The sequence below is a fragment of the Pipistrellus kuhlii genome, unplaced genomic scaffold (assembly GCF_014108245.1).
Source record: "Pipistrellus kuhlii isolate mPipKuh1 unplaced genomic scaffold, mPipKuh1.p scaffold_m20_p_10, whole genome shotgun sequence".
NCBI lineage: Eukaryota > Metazoa > Chordata > Mammalia > Chiroptera > Vespertilionidae > Pipistrellus > Pipistrellus kuhlii.
In genome coordinates this window covers 46,308,786-46,325,237 of record NW_023425405.1, presented here as the reverse complement: position 1 = coordinate 46,325,237, position 16,452 = coordinate 46,308,786, and the positions used below count along the sequence as shown (strand labels likewise).

Genomic DNA, 16,452 nt, shown 5'->3' with positions numbered 1-16,452 from the left:
ACAGTGGTTTTCCCAGGGATGGTCAGAGACCATAGGTGTTCTTTTATTCTCTCTTCTAGGTACCACGTATTTTATTTATTTTTTACAATGTACACGCATTACTTACATTATTAATAAAGTTAAAAAATATAAACTTTACTAAAAACGAAGTTACATTTGAAGTCAATGTTATTTTCTATTTCCCATCATTTTCTCCTTTTATATTCACTGTTACTTGACAGTATGTAAGTATATACTTATTTTTACATGAAGTAATTTTCTACACATATGTTTCTATTATAGGTTTCTATTATCAAATAATCAATCATTAACTTTGCTGTCAAAAAAATTTAAACCTTACAGACCAGACTATACACTTTATTTTTATTTTAAGACATTAAGGATTTTCTTTAAATATATAATGTCTCAGTATCTTGACACCTGTTTATAGAGGTTCCTGGAAATTAACTACATAACTGCAGATGATAATGGAGGAAAAGCATAGATGATGTATGGTGTGTATATAATATGTCTGTGTTAAGGGTATCTGTGAGCAATGAGGCTTGTGTTTATTTTTTTCACATTCAAAGTTAGTCATTCTGGGGTCCTATATATACTATTTTTTCCATAAGACATGAACTCAACCCAACTCTGTTAATAATAGCTTATATCTGTCTCCTCTTGAGTTTTGTAGGCCATTTACCATCATGAATTACTGGTTTTAGTTTTAAAAAGTCACTAATATTTCTTTTATATTTCAAATACAGTTTATACTTATTTTATGTATATTATATCTATAATACATTAGATATACTGATATGTTTATTATGGCTAATATTTGTTGAGAATTTATTATGTGGCAGTGGAATGATCATTTCATGTATTTAGCCTCTTTTAATTCCCAGGAGGTTTGATTTTTTTACCTTTATATCTCACATTTATTTAGCATATTATATGCTATTTGGGCACTTAACATTCATTCATTTTTATTTTATTTTTTTACAACTCAACAGCTTTTAGAAAAATACAGCTTAGAACATTTTTAGTTAACTTGCCTGAGGATATATAGCTAGAAAAGGGTAAAGCAGATTTTCAAACACAAATGTGTCTAACACATCTTGTATTTTTAACCTCTTTAAAATTTGCAATTGTGTTTGGAATGTATAGTTATTAGAAGGGAGTTTTTATAACTGTTATTAATGTTTAAAGAGCTCTTCCTTTGATGTTGTTTTTAATCTTTACAACAGTGTTCCAATTAAAGTATTAGTGCCATTCTAGTGATAAGGAAGTTGGATTTCAAAGAGGTTAAATGAAATGCTCTAGGTTTAATAAGTAACTGAGCTGGCTCTTGAGACATGCCACCCTCCACCATCCAGCTTTTCTATAGGAAGGGGCTGACTAACCATGAGACAATTCCCATGCTATCTGATGATGCTCGGTGTACCCCTCCAACCTTCCCTACAGAGAAAAACCCCAAAGGGAAAACAGATTCATTGAGTTAATTATGGAAAATCATGTTCTAGGTCATTTCCATTTCCATTGTTCCGCCTTGGTTTCTGAATACATTATTTCTGACCTTGACTATTTTATTCAACAAATATTTATAAACTCAGTGCAAGCACTGTACACAGTGCTGTAAATAATAAAGTGAATTCCTATTTTCAGAGTAAGGAGGTCATCCATACATCAGGCTATAGCAGATCAGATGCTGTAATAGAAAGACGGTGCTATAGAAGGAAAGAAGAGAATGAGTAATGCTAAACTGGGTGTAAAGGTTTGAGGTGGGTGTCTATGGAGCTGGAACTTGCAGAATGAGCTAGAGATTTTGACAGGCAAAAGCATAAGGAAAGATTGTTCCAACAAAAACAGCAGAGCATGAGTTAAAAAACAGCACGGCAGTGCAGGACTTACTTGGTGAATAGTGCCTAGAAGAGACAGAGGATTATTGTCCAGAGACAATTAGAGTTGGTCTGTCATCATGCCATGGTCTTTTTAAAAAATATAATTTTATTGATTTCAGAGAGGAAGGAAAAGAGGGAGAGAGAGAGAGAGAGAGGAACATCAATGATGAGAGAGAATCATTGATTAGCTGCCTCCTGTCTGACCCTACACTGGAGTCCAAGCCTGCAATATGGGCATGTGCTCTTACTGGGAATCAAACCATGATCTCCTGGTTCATAGGTTGACAGCCACTGAGCCATGCCAACCAGGCATCATGCCATAATCTTTAGATGGGCATAGAGAGTGGATTTACTAGTAGGTATACAAATCTCAGAGCTATTAAAAATCTGGCTTTATCTTTAACTAGTTGTTTGAACTTGACACATTTATTTACTAATGTCTCAAGTTTCAATTTCTCTGTGTTTCAATATTTTTATCTATGAATGGTGATAACACTATTTGTTGTGAGCAATAGAGAGGCAAAAGTAGGTTTATGATTGTTTATATAGAAGATATACAATAATTAATTAAATAGTTATACAAGAATAATACAAGAATAAACTTTTTCTTGCTCACAACTGTAAATCTACTTTTGCCACATCTTGTATAATAATAAAGCACTTGGACTAGTTCCTGGCAAATAAATACACACTCAGTTAGATATTTTTATAAAATTTCATACATTCCAACTGCCAATACAAACCTGTGGAATAAATGTGGCACTTGTCCTGCACAGAGCTTAGTATAGGCCCTGACCATAATAGGCATCTATGAAAGGTTTGGGGAATGAGTCTTCAGTGGAATTCAGTACCATGCATGCTGTCTTTTAATTGTTTAACTCTATTTTGAAAGTATTTTCTGGTACAATGTTAAATGAAAAATCAGGCTGCTAACATTATGCAGAATATGATGTCCTTTTGTTCATATTCTATATATGTCATGTAATAAAATGCTGAAATAGCCCTAGCTGGTTTGGCTCAGTGGATAGAGCAGTGGACTGCAAACTGAGGGGTCCTGGGTTTGATTCTGGCCAAGGGCACATGCCTGGGTTGTGGGCTTGATCCCTATTGAGGGATGTGCAGAAGGCAGCCAATTAATGGTTCTCTCTCATCATTGATGTTTCTATCTCTCTCTCCTTCTCCTTTTCTCTCTGAAATAAATAAAAATATATTTTCTAAAAATATAAAATGCTGAAATAATATACCCCAATTTTTAACTTACTATATCTAGATAGTGCATTTATTTTATTTATTTAACAGGAACATTGTATTTACTGTGTACTATGTTTTACATGCTTTTCTTAGTCTTCAAATATTTCTATATTAAACATATTAATTGCATAATTTAAAAAAACAGATGTTTTAAAATATATTCTGGAGTACAGATGAATAGGGCTTTAAAAATATTGACTTTTCATTGACTATAATATGCAATGGGGAAGGGGGGAAACTATGTTTTTTACACCCACACTTCTTTGTTCTGGGGAATAAATCAAGGTACTTTGGTAAGTGTATTACTAAAGAAAATATAGTTTCCAGTAGTTTAGGATCCTCTGATCCCAAAAATAGGAAAATTGATACTCTACAATTAATAAATCAAGTTTGACATTGTGTGCATGTAATGCATATATGTCTAAATATATGTAACTCTGCTTAATTTTCAAGGAACTCTTAGAATATTTACTTAGGAAATCATTATGTCCTATCTCATTGGGTATGTTTGACAGCATGTGCTATTGTTTAGCTCAAATTATTTAGAATATGAGTAAAATATTAACATTTAGAAATAAATGGAGCATGTAAGAATGTGAACACATCAGAGAGGAAAGGGAAATGGGAGGGAGGTTAATCTCTCTGTAGCTGAGGGAGTAAAAATTAGCCCTTTTCCCACCATGCACATTTATTTTCTTTATGAACATTAGGCGATTATAGCAATATGGTATATTATTACCTGGGTGGAAAATTTAAATTATACTGAATTATTTTCTAGTAATTAATTATTTTCTAATAACTTTAAAATTTCAGATAAGTAAAAAATCTCAAGGAATAGGGAATACTTTATTCTAGATTTTATTTTTCCTTTCAATTGTTACACAGCAATATAAGTTTAAATCATCATTACTTTGTTTTGCTTAGAAGATAGTTAATACTTAAAAGCAATTTTTTTAATTTAACCAAAATATACTTCTGAAATATGTGCAAAATAATTTTCAACAAACATGATAAATCTAAGAGCATTAATAAACTCATCATTCACTGTGTGGCTTGCCCAACCTTCAACAAGCCACTTGTAAAAGAATTCCATGCTTGACTATTCCCATGTCAATTTTTTCAGATGTTGTTTAAACTTTATGAAGTAGCTAGATCCAGATCGGGGCCCTGGGGATAATGACACTTACTAGCAGGTATTTCCCATCATAAAGGGAGAGGTACCGTTAAAAACTGCAGTTGGAAAAAGTGCTAGTGTATTTCGGGTATGCCCGTGGGAGGGAAAGGGTAGCTGGCCCAGTCCCAGGTTGGGAGAGAAGAGTCTCCAGAAACGTGACATCTGCACTGTTTCTTTAAGAGTGAACAGATGATTCCCAGGCTAACATAATGGGAAAGTAATTAAACAAGTAGAGAACTGCATGTAGCATGTTTCAAAGGCTGCAAGAGAGAAAAGGTATCAGTACCACTGATATAAAATAAGGGGAAGGTTAACATAAGAAATTATAGTTGCTAACATATCTTTTGAGCTTTTCCTAAATATCCCAGCTGCCACGTTTTCTTCTTTTATGTATATCCTTAGAATTTGCCGTACTCTTCCTAGAGAGGTGGCATGTTTGGTTGGCTAAGGGTGCAGGATTTAGATCCATGTGTGCCTGGTCAGACAGTGGCCTCCTACTTATTGTACTATGGTTAGTGGTTCAACTTATTTATCTTGAAAATGTACATGATAACAATAAGGTCCATCTTGTGGCATTGTTACAAGAATTAAAAAAAGCACACAGAAAAGTGAAGGCTCATTTCATGAAATGTTGGCTATTATTATTTGATAATTATTGCATATATGTCTCATCATCTCTAGTATTTTGTAAAGACTTTTAAAAGTAGGCACTCCATCCTTATTGATCTCTGGTTTCTTCATAAGAACTCATTCATGTCAATTAAATTATTCAATTTTCACATAAAAAAGTTGGAATTCTAGTAGAGTTAAGAAAATCTTCAATACTTGGTTTCATTAAAAAGTATAATATGTTAATGTATAGAACTTCTAAAGGCCTATTTACCCTCATTTTTCTACCACCAACCTTTTTCCTATGGTCTGATTAAAGAACACTGCTTTGTAGGTATTCTGAATGTATGAAATGAGATGGATTTGTCAAACATTCTTTTATTTAGCACTGACAGAGCATTTATTTGAAAGCGTTAGTTTGATTGCTATGCCCAAGACCCAACAATTTTGGCTGTTCTGGAACAGAACCCTCCACCAGTTACTTACGTTGTGTATACTAATTGGCTGTATGGCAGGATTTAAAGGTATCTATGAATGACATTACAGTATGACAAAACTGTGGGAAAATGTAAGCATGTTGAAGATTTTATCTAATGACTTTTAATTACAAGAGAGCAAATAATAGAGCATTTCAGTTTTGCCAAAGAGAGAAAGAAATGTAATGACTTAGCTAAGATTCTTTAGAAAATCAGCAGCAAGTTTTGGAACAAGAATGTGCAAAGGTATCCAAAACCTACACACCCTGTATGAATGGGAAATAAAAATCTTTTTGAACAAAGGACAATTAAATCCAATAATTATAGCCACAGGATATTGCTGTGGCAAAAAGCAACTCATGATCAGATACGCATTACTGGGAAAAATCTACATGAGAGAATGAAAGAAAATAGTTTAATTCATGTATAATTATTAAAATAATAGCTTCAGGGGACAAGAAAGTGTACCCCACAAAAGCATACTTCATTCTATTACTCATTCCATATACGGCTATTATAATATTCCTACAAATGTTTTCCCACATTTTCCTGTTTGTTTGTTTTTTGTTGTTGTTGTTGTTGTTGTTGTTTTCCTCCAGAAAGTGGTCCACAAAACCTATGGGTAGCAAAAATGCTCCTGCAAGCTCCTTCTGCACATCTTTAAATATTTTTTATAAGGTGAATTATGAAACTGAAAAAGTGAGACCATTGCTGAGTCACTCCTGGTGAGCTCTCTTGCCAAGAACACCTTCCAGTAAGACCTGGAGATTCAACATTCCAGGTTCTTCCGTGGACCTGCACTGAGCCTGACATTTTCAGAACCTGAAACCCAGGACTCTTAAGAGTCAATGAAAATAAAAAGTTCATTTTACACTTTCTCTTTCCACAAGGGTTAGTTTTTCTTTGAACCAGCCTGGTAAGTCTCTGAAATACTTATTACCAAGGCTCAGTGCACAGCCTTCTCTCCTGGAATCAGCATTTCTGACCCCAATATAAGTGAATGCTACACTTATAATGGTAAGTGTTTAGTCAACACTAATTAAGGCTGTTATTTGACATTAGGCCTGATTGTGTGTGTGTGTGTGTGTGTGTGTGTGTGTGTGTATACATTTATTAGTTTTGTTACCCAATCACCATATTTCAATCTCACATCTGAATTAGCATGTATTTCCATGCTTATTAGATTAACTAGAGGCCTGGTGCAGGACATTTGTGCACTGAGATGGGGTGGAGGGGGACCCTCAGCCAGGCCTGTGCCCTCTCGCAGTCTGGGACCCCTTGAGGGATGTCTGCGTGCTGGCTTAGGTCAGTTCCCCATGTAGGCCTAAGCTGGCAGGGGTCCTTAGCACTTCCTCAGAGGTGGGGGAGGTTTCCGCCACCTCTGCTGCATTAACCAGCCTTGAGCTTGGCTTCTGGCTGAGTGGTGCTCCCTTTGTGGGAGTGCACTGACCACCAGGGGCAGCTCCTGGTTGAGTGTCTGCCCCTTGGTGGTCAGTGTGTGTCAGCAACCGGTCATTCCAGCGTTCAGTCAATTTGCATATTAGCCTTTTATTATATAGGATGTTGACTTCTCCAACAAGATAATAAAGTAGATGAGAGTCAAATATGTTTATTTTGGCACAAAACTGTATCTCTAGCAATTAACATTATGCCAGTGCACAGTAGTTAATCAGTATTTATTGAAAAAGTGATTGAAATGTCTAAAGAAACTTCTGCCCTGGCTAGGTGGCTCAGTTGGTTGGAGGCTTGTCTCATACACCAAAAGGTTGCAGTTCAGTTCCAAATTAGGGCACATATCTAGATTGCACTTTCAATCCCAAGTGGGGGTACAAACAGGAGGAAACTGAATTTTACCTCTCACATCCATGTCTCTCCATTTCTCTCTCTCTATCTCTCTCTCTCTCCCTCCCTTCCTCCCTCGATTAAACATGTCCATTGGTGAGGATTAAAAAATGCAGAAAAAAATTCTTTTATGTCTTAAAAAAAAAAAAAAGTGTATCAGAGAGAGGAAAGAAGAGGAAGAGAGAGAAACTTTAATGATGTCTGAGAATCATGGATTAGCTACCTCCTGCATGCAGCCTACTGGGGATAGAGCCCTCAACCTGGGCAGGTGCCATGACCAGGAATTGAAACCTGATCTCCTGGTTCATAAGTCAACATTCAACCAAGTAGCCACACCAGCCGGGCTACCAAGTTATTAATATAACTTTGATACTTGGATCTATTATGTTATTCTTTTTCATGATTTGAGATAAGAAAGTGAAATGACATATATGTTGCATTATAAACATCAAATGATTACGCTCATTAGATTTTTTGTGTGCATTTATTTTATAATATTCAAGAATAATTGGTTAGTTTTGGCCAGTGTGCATCGGTGCTTAGAGGGTCATGGGTTTGACCCAATAGGTATGTTTCTCTCACATAGTTGTTCTCTTTCCCTTCCTCCCTCCTTCCTTTTCACTCTCTCTGAAAAAACAGTGGAAAATATATCCTGGAGTGAGGATTAATTTAAAAAGAAAAAAGCATAATCTGTAAGTTTCAGCAAATCATTAGCAGCAATCAATATAGATTTATTCCTTGACCCTTTGGAATTCTACCTAAAGTAACCTAACTTTTACAAGTGTTTCTAGTGTTTCACATTAAAAATCTATTGATATACCTGTCTCAATTTTGTTTCTACGGTTATTTTTAATTAACAAAGATAGCAGTCATCGCTGGTGATTTATGCCTCTGGAATGTGCTGGCTAACCACAACCCTTCTGCTGAGAATCTTTCCTAGGAAGAGCCCACATGGTATCTGGGAGCTGATCCAGAGTCTTGCATTATCATTATTTCAGCAACCTCCTGAGAATTCCACAGGTTGGATCCACTTGGAACAGGGGTTATTACTGAAATCCATCATGAAAAGTGTCAGGGTGCAATAATGAAAGCAAGTCAAGAAAGTTTTACCCAGTCAGGAATTCCTAAATTACAATGTTGAAGAGTTCCAATCTTTCTGTATTTACATTTTTTACCATGTGTCCAGCAGAGGATTTAAAACACCAACACCCGTTGTCTCACTCCTAGCTGCACTCAACATACACGGATTCGAAGACCAAATATTTAAGTTTGGTTTTTTTTGTGTGTGTTTTTTTTTAAAGCACTCACTGTTGGATCTTTGCCAGCCATTTTGCACTCTTCGACTTTGATTGTAGACGCTGGCCAGAAAACCTGCCCAGAAAGCAAAATATAGACTGCATAAATCTCACTGTACATGGGACAGCTCAGTGCTCTTCACTTACATTTTGCTAACAGATTTCTTTAAGACGTTTCTATATTTCTACTTCAAAATTCTATTTTCTTTTATTGAACTTAAGTGGATAAAGATTTTATAATTGAACTTAAGTGGATAAAGATTTTATAATTTTATTGTAAAACATGTTTTTATTCCTTCCATCAATCTTTCTTTGAACAAAAGCACTTCAATATATGCCCACTTACTAATGCCATTATATTAAAATGAGGTCATTATTAATGTGCACAATAGAAGGTATATTTCCCTCTTTTTATTTATAGTACACTTTTCCCAAGTGCTCATATCACAATGAATTTACATTTATATTATAATCTCAGTTTAATATTATTTTGAGTGAACTACAAGCTGGGCTGGTGGACTTATGAAAATGGGCACCTAGGTACAACAACAGTTAAAATAGCTTGGACAAAATCCAAAAGTTTCCTGCTCTGAAATACTGTCTCAACATTCCAAGTCATTGTAGCATCGGCTCAGGTCTGGTAGTAAAGATTATTTCTCTGTCTGCTGTCCCTTATTAAAATAACAAGTTCAGAAATCTCCTTTCAGTAATAAATTTATAATGAATCTACTTTTATTTCTTTACTCCAGTGAGTCTCCATTTATTTCCTTGTTGTGAAACAGAATGATAAATATGGGCTACATTTGTTGACAGAAGAGTGCACTTAATAATTGTGTTCCTTCCAAGGATTGCTTGAATTACAAATAAATGATAAGGTAGGTCTTCCTTTAATCTGACCTTTTTTTTTTATGCCATACTTTAGTCTTCTCTTTTTTTCTTTATATATATGTATAAACAGGAAGTGTTTTCTCAGCTTCAGATTTTAGATTGTTTAAAACTATAAAACTAGACAAAGGAAATTGAATTGATTTTATATTTTAAGTCCATTAAAAAAAAAACTTCCAATTATGTATAAGCATGTGACAGATATTTTCTAATGTCTAATGAAATACATAATTTATTATTGTATTTTAAGTCTTTAAATAAAAAAGCATGTAGGGAGGTCAAATTGCCCCCATGAAAGTAATACACTTACACTCAAAGCTTCTTGACTTATATTGTTAATATTCAAGGAAAGAATGTGATCTTTGCTGCCCACATATATCCGATCCTGATCTTCATCCATTAATAATATCCTGTAGTCCAAAGGGTGGTGAGATAGGCTGAAGTATTCAGAGGTCTTGGTTTCTCGAAGCTCTGAAATAGTGAACAACACAGTGAAAACAGATTTAGTTCTATGAGTCTATTAATTTAATAAAAAATGATCTTACAGAATATTTACCAAAAATGTAAAGATAGCTTTTCCTCCTACAATAATAAATTATCTATAACTTAGAGTTATTTTTATTCAGTGAATATTTTTATTCATTGTCTCTGAAATATAACATAAATCAATAAATGCAATTTTAAAGTTTATGGTGATGACATTTGATTACAAAATTATTCACATTTTGCAAGAATCTCAACTGAGTTTTATTCCTGGCTATCATCAGCTAGTTCAAACAGGTTAGCCAAAAATATATAGTAAATTAGCAGACTGAAACACAAATAAAAGCCCAACAAACAAACAATGGCAGTGTGAATATCTTCCTAGTTTGTCTTATTTTTTATTGTTGAACTCAGTACATCATTTTAAAATTATTTCCTACTCTAAATATTTACCTTACTTCCTTGATATAATTCTAACCAGTTTAATATATTGTTTTGATAAATTATTTTAAAAGAAACCTATTTTCCCAGTGTACTCCATAAAAAGGTAATGTTGTTTAAATGTTTATGTATATATTAATAGGGAAAAATAATGAATTTTCAGATGTTCTGAAATGTTAGATTTCAGTATTTCAATGATCAGTGACTCATGGTTATTTAACTTCTTTTACATTAAATATATGCCTGTACAGCAGAACTTTGAATATAATGAATGCACCATGACAATACAAAAATCAATAATAATTATAGCAGAACCAATTTTCTTTCCAAAGTGCTCTTTTGCACAACTTAAGACTTTCCTATTCAAAGAATTGATGTTTTCTTTGTTCTTTTGATTATAATCTTGAGAGAGTGAAAAATTGAGCAAGCATATGCTTTCTGGCCCTGCTAGCCTAGCTCAGTGGTTGAGCACTGACCTATATGAACCATGAGGTCACGGTTCGATTCCCAGCAATAAAATTTCCTGTTGGCAGAGCTGGTCTCTGCCAACCATAGTGGTTCCATTCCCCTAACCAGTGAGTGGTTTAAATTTGGCCTCTGACTACTTATGGTCTATGAGACTTACCAGTAAAGAGAAGCCTTCTGCAGGGGTATTGAAGATATTTCTTGGGTCTTAAAAACTTTTCCTACCTCTGGACATTGGTGTGCGAGCATATTATACTTGCAGCAATTAAGATTACTAGCTTAGAATGACAAGCAAAAATTTAGGGGGAGGGGAGAGCCCGAGGAAGCTCAGTTCTTTAAGAAAGCACTTAATCTCTGAACTACCCTGGAACTGCACTATAACTGGACTACTGCTGTTATGTAAAATTAAAAATATATATATTGCATTAGGCACCTTGAATTGAAGTTTTCATTTCTGTTGTTGAAACCCTTACCAGCTGATACATCTTTTGAATGTTCAAAGACCCTAACTACCTACCATCTTCTCACCTTTCCTACCATGATTTCTTTAGTTTGTGTATTTTTTTTAAAAAAAATACTCTTTTTCTTTTCTTTTTCCCTTTTCTTCCTAATCTATAATGAAGTGAAATCAAGAGTTCGATCTTAGTAAGAAAAATAGTCCCACCTGAATTTTACCTTCAAGTAACACACAATGGCAGCTCTCCTCTTTATCTGTTTTGTTAGAAAATAATCCATTTCTTGCATTAATTCAGATACCACAGGGAGCAATAACTACATTAACTTATGATCTTTCTGGTCTGAGGATTTTTATCTATTTTTCTGAGCCATAAAGCTATCTGCAGATTTAATTACCTTTAGCTCTCTGACAATTGGCAGCTGTTAACCAAGTAAGATTTACTTTAGAAGGGTCCCTTATTGGAAGCCTGCAAGCCAAGGCTATTTAGTTAAAATGCTATTTTAAACTGCTGTTAGTTAGCCCTAATTGAACTTTGGGGCTTGGGAAAAAAGAACAATAAAGAGATGAGTTCAAAGCATTGAAAATTTTTATCTATCTGTGAAACGAATGACTAAAGAATCCATCATCTGATTTTAATGTAGATCCAACTTAAGTCAATGAATACAGTTAGAAAAATTACTAGTTAAATGAGGTGGGTACAGTGAGAAAAAGAAATCACCATTATTGGTTTCCTCTCTAAACAAATGAAAAGACTGGCGCTGTGCTATGGTTCTTTAAATCTTAGCAATGATGTCACCCTTTTTACAGCATTGGAAATATTGATACAACTAGTTGTGTTGTTTCTCAGGACATGCTCAACTGATGGGAAGGAACTTTGGCTGAGAGCATGTGGCATTAGAAAACGGAGTGGCCCTCGAAGGGCAGGGTAGGTCTCCCAGTCCCTGGGAAAATCTCCTGGGAAACATTATTAAAAAAAAATACCGCATGCTTCTATCCCGAAATCTACACTGTTGTAGAGTTCTATGATGGAAAATTACTGTAATGCGTTCCATGCCAGTGCTCCCTGAGGGAAAATCTGCAGCTCAGTATGCTTACCTGAAATTCATGTATTGACACAGACTTTTCTCTCTCTCTCTCTCTCTCTCTCTCTCTCTCTCTCTCTCTCTCTCTCTCTCTCTCTCTCTGGAGGAGAGTGGAGAGTCTAGGGTTTTCTTTTATGAATAATATATATCTCAAACTATTAAAAAGGGAAACTCATTTGCTCAGAATACAAATTACCTTTGGCCCTTTAGAAATTGAAAATATAGACCAAATATTACTTGATTAAAAATCAACTCCAAGAGGTATCTCTATTAGAAACATATGCATTCATTAATTAGATTTAAAGTTCTTGACATGTTATTAATTTATGTAATTAATGTACTCAATACGTATTTATTGCGCCCTTATCACATCTGACTGGACACTCTGTTCAAATAAGAGGACACAAAAATGAAGATACTATGGCCTTATGACAATTCCAAATTCTACCTTTCATTCTGTTACGGTCATGCTTCACTTGACAATGGAGGCACATTATGAAAAATGAGTCTCTATTTTTAAAATATATTTTATTGATTTTTTACATAGAGGAAGGGAGAGGGATAGAGAGCTAGAAACATTGATGAGAGAGAATCATCTATCAGCTGCCTCCTGCACACCCCCCACTGCGGATGTACCCACAACCAAGGTACATGCCCTTGACCCAAATAAAACCTGGGACCTTTCAGTCCTCAGCCCGATGCTCTATCCACTGAGTCAAACCGGTTTCCATGAGAAAAGATACAGTAAAGGCTGTGCGAGCACACTTGCAAACACGGGGTGAAGGAGAGGGCCAAGCAGGCAGGTGCTGAGAGGGGGAGTAGACATTAGGACAGTGAGTGAGGGAGAAGAGCAAGAAGGAAGAGAAGGGGAGGGGAAAAAGCAGAGCAGAGATCCAGAGAAGCAGAGTGGTAAAGCTTGAGATGAGAAATAATGAAAGGGAGAGGCAGGGAAGTGGGAGGATAGAAAAACAGAGAGGAAGGAAGGGAGGAAGAGGAAAGAAGGGAAATGAATTTGTGCACAGGAGTGTATGTGCATGTGTGTGCGAGCGTGCATGTGTGAGTGTGTTTGTGTGCATGCAGGGACAGGCGTGCACGAAGCAGGCTCCCAGGTACCCCTCCTCCCAGCCTATTCCTTCCTAGATAGTCCCTTGGCCCAGCTGCCAGCAAGCTGGGTGGGCAGCATGCTGATCTTCCTGGTCTATTTAAAGCAGGTGGAGGTAGCAGTAAATTCAATTATTTTTCAATATCGCAAACCTTTGCTTATAACCCAGTATAATCTTAAGGTTATCAGACACCATGGTGTATGTGGTCTGTCTTTGACTGAAACTTCCATCATCTTCTATCATGTAACTGCACTCTGTTTGCTCAGCCCACCATGAAGTTGTCAACATAAATCACCACTCTCTCTCTCAGGCAGAAGGGCATCCACAGATTTCAAAGTAAATGCTTCGGATATCTTTTATTTCAGAGATGTTGCTATGCTCAGAGTAATTTTTTCTTCTGAATGTCTAATCCCAGAGGAATTTTAAGTACATGGGGCTTTCCTGACCCATCCCCTCTCTGAGGCTCCCTCCTTTTAAACTGGTGAAGAACTGAACTTCACCTGTCCCTGTAGGGCAAACAGGCAGATAAAATCTAGAGCAGTGAAACTTCAGGGGGCTGAAACCACAGCTCCTAATCCCTAAGGCAAAGAGAGACCAGAACGCATTTTTTTTAAAAACCACATTTGCTCAAAAATAATACTTCCATTATCCTTTGAGACAGCACAGAGGGACATGGGGGTTGTTCTGCTGAGTGAAATAAGCCAGTCAGAGAAAGGCAAATATCACATGATTTCACTTACATGTGGAATCTAATGAACAAAATAAACTAACCAACAAAAAGGTCCAGAGACATACAAGCACCTAACAGAATCTCAGAGGAAGGGGCTGGGGGAGAGATTAACTAAATAACATATTTGCATCTATGTAGTATAACCGATGGTTATAGACAATACTGAGGTGAAGGCTGGGGTGGGGTGGTAGCATCTGCAATGCAACAATAAAATAAAACAAATTGACAATAAAATAAAATAATAATAATAGTCCCAAATGTGGATTTATCAGTAAGCTTGGCCATTCTAGGTACCTTATAAAATGACTTCATTTAATTTGCATTCAAAGCTTTTATGTCTTATGTGTATAAATTCATCACTCATGGACACAGGCAATAGGGTGAGGGAGGTTTGGGGCATGGTGGTGAAAGGGAGGAGGGCTATAAGGGATCACTGGGGAACAAAAGGGAACATATACAATACTTTTAACAATAAAGATTTTTTTTTTTAAGTTTTTGTGTTAGGCCTTAACATTATTCCTGTTCTACATATAAAGAAGCTAAAATTCAGTTCATTTGGGCAGTGTCATAAAGATCACACAGTCATGAGTAGAAGAGGACAGAGCCACGATTCAAAGCAAGGTGAGTTTCTCAACCGATGAGCTCAACCAGATACCCCCTTGCTTTTCAAATCAGATGAGCTCTACACTTATTGGTTGAGTTTCTATCCCATTCATTCCCTGCACATGATTCTGTGCAGTATCAAATGTAGCATGAAAAGTGACTCAGCCTCTCAAATTTCCTTTGTCAGTTTGGGGAGTGAGATGGTGGGATAAGGAGACAGCTTCATAATAAAATTTTCAGGGATGCTGTTCTCACTAAACCATCAGGGCAAGTTTGGGAAGGGCTACATGAATGTGAGATCAGAGAGTTGGAGCTTCATGTACAAGGTGAAGGTTCCACTCTTCATAATTTTTGATGGATGGGCATGATTAACTACTACAATAGTAAGTGGAAGCAAAATGCCAAATAGATGAAAGAAAGAATAAGGGAGTCTGGCTAGAGAAGGGCAATAGTGAATGCAGAATGTATCTCCCAGGCACAGTGCCAGTGGGAAAATTAGCCTATATACAGGAGTATGTATATATATATATACACACATACATACATACTAGAGGCCCGTTGCACAAAGATTCGTGCAAGAATAGGCCTTCCTTTCCCTGGCTTCGCTCCCGGCCTCCCAGGAGCCTGCAAGACCTCGCTCTCAGTCGGAGCACTACTCCTGTAGCTCCCCCTGCCACAGCAGGCATCCTGCCCTGCCCAGCTGCTCCAAGCCTAAGTATGCAAATCAACCAGCCATGATTGTTGGATTAATTTGCATACTCACTCCTGATTGGCTGGTGGTATCACAGAGGTACAGTCAATTTGTATGTTTCTCTTTTATTATTGTAGACTAGAGGCCCGGTGCATGAAATTTGTGCATTCGGGTGGGGTGGTGTCCTTCAGCCTGGCCTGTACCCACTCCCAGTCTGAGAGCCCTCAGGGAGCGGGCCTAAGCAGCAGTGGGACATTCTTAGTGCTACCTGGAGGCAGGAGAAACTCCTGCCACCATAGCTGTGCTTGCCAGCCATGAGCCTGGCTCAAGGCTTCTGGCTGAGCAGCACTCCCCCTGTAGGAGAGCACATACCACCAGGGGGCAGCTCCTGCACTGAACACCTGTGCCCTGGTGGTCAATGCACATCATAGTGACCGGTCGTTCTGCCGTTTGGTTGATTTGCATATTACCCTTTTATTATATAGGATTATTGATTTCAGAGAGAAAGGGAGATGCAGAGAGAGATAGAAACATCAATGATGAGAATCATTGATCAACTGCCTCCTGCATGCTCCACACTAGGGATCAAGCCTGCATCCCAGACATGTGCCCTGACTAGAAATTACACTGTGAGCTCCTGGTTCATAGGTGGACACTCAACCACTGAGTCACATTACCGGCTGGGCCAGGTGCTTTTAAGAAGGATGATTCTCATCCGGCTTGCCCCCGGTTGTTTTATGAGCAAATAGTGCCCTCTCTGCACTTAAAAATATGGGTGGTTTAGATGTAAAATTATATGATCACTGTACTTTTTAAAAAATATATATTTTCTTGATTTTTTTTTTACAGATAAGAAGAGAGAGGGACAGAGAGTTAGAAACATTGATGAGAGAGAAACATCGATCAGCTGCCTCTTGCAACCCCCTCCCCCCACAAACTGGGGATGTGCCTGCAACCAAGGTACATGCCCTTGACCAGAATCGAA

At 36.8% G+C, this 16,452-nt stretch overlaps 1 protein-coding gene across 5 annotated transcripts in view; it reads right to left on the bottom strand.

Annotated features, from left to right (window-relative positions):
- Window positions 1–16,452, bottom strand: part of SEMA3C (semaphorin 3C) — a 146,875-nt gene that overhangs the window by 62,791 nt on the left and 67,632 nt on the right. For all 5 annotated transcript variants that reach the window (XM_045578500.1, XM_045578502.1, XM_045578501.1 and 2 more), the window contains 2 exons: window positions 9,723–9,883; window positions 8,541–8,603 (listed from right to left, as the gene is read on the bottom strand). In XM_045578500.1, the coding sequence (XP_045434456.1) occupies window positions 8,541–8,603; window positions 9,723–9,883 (224 nt within the window). The remainder of the gene's footprint in view (window positions 1–8,540; window positions 8,604–9,722; window positions 9,884–16,452) is intronic.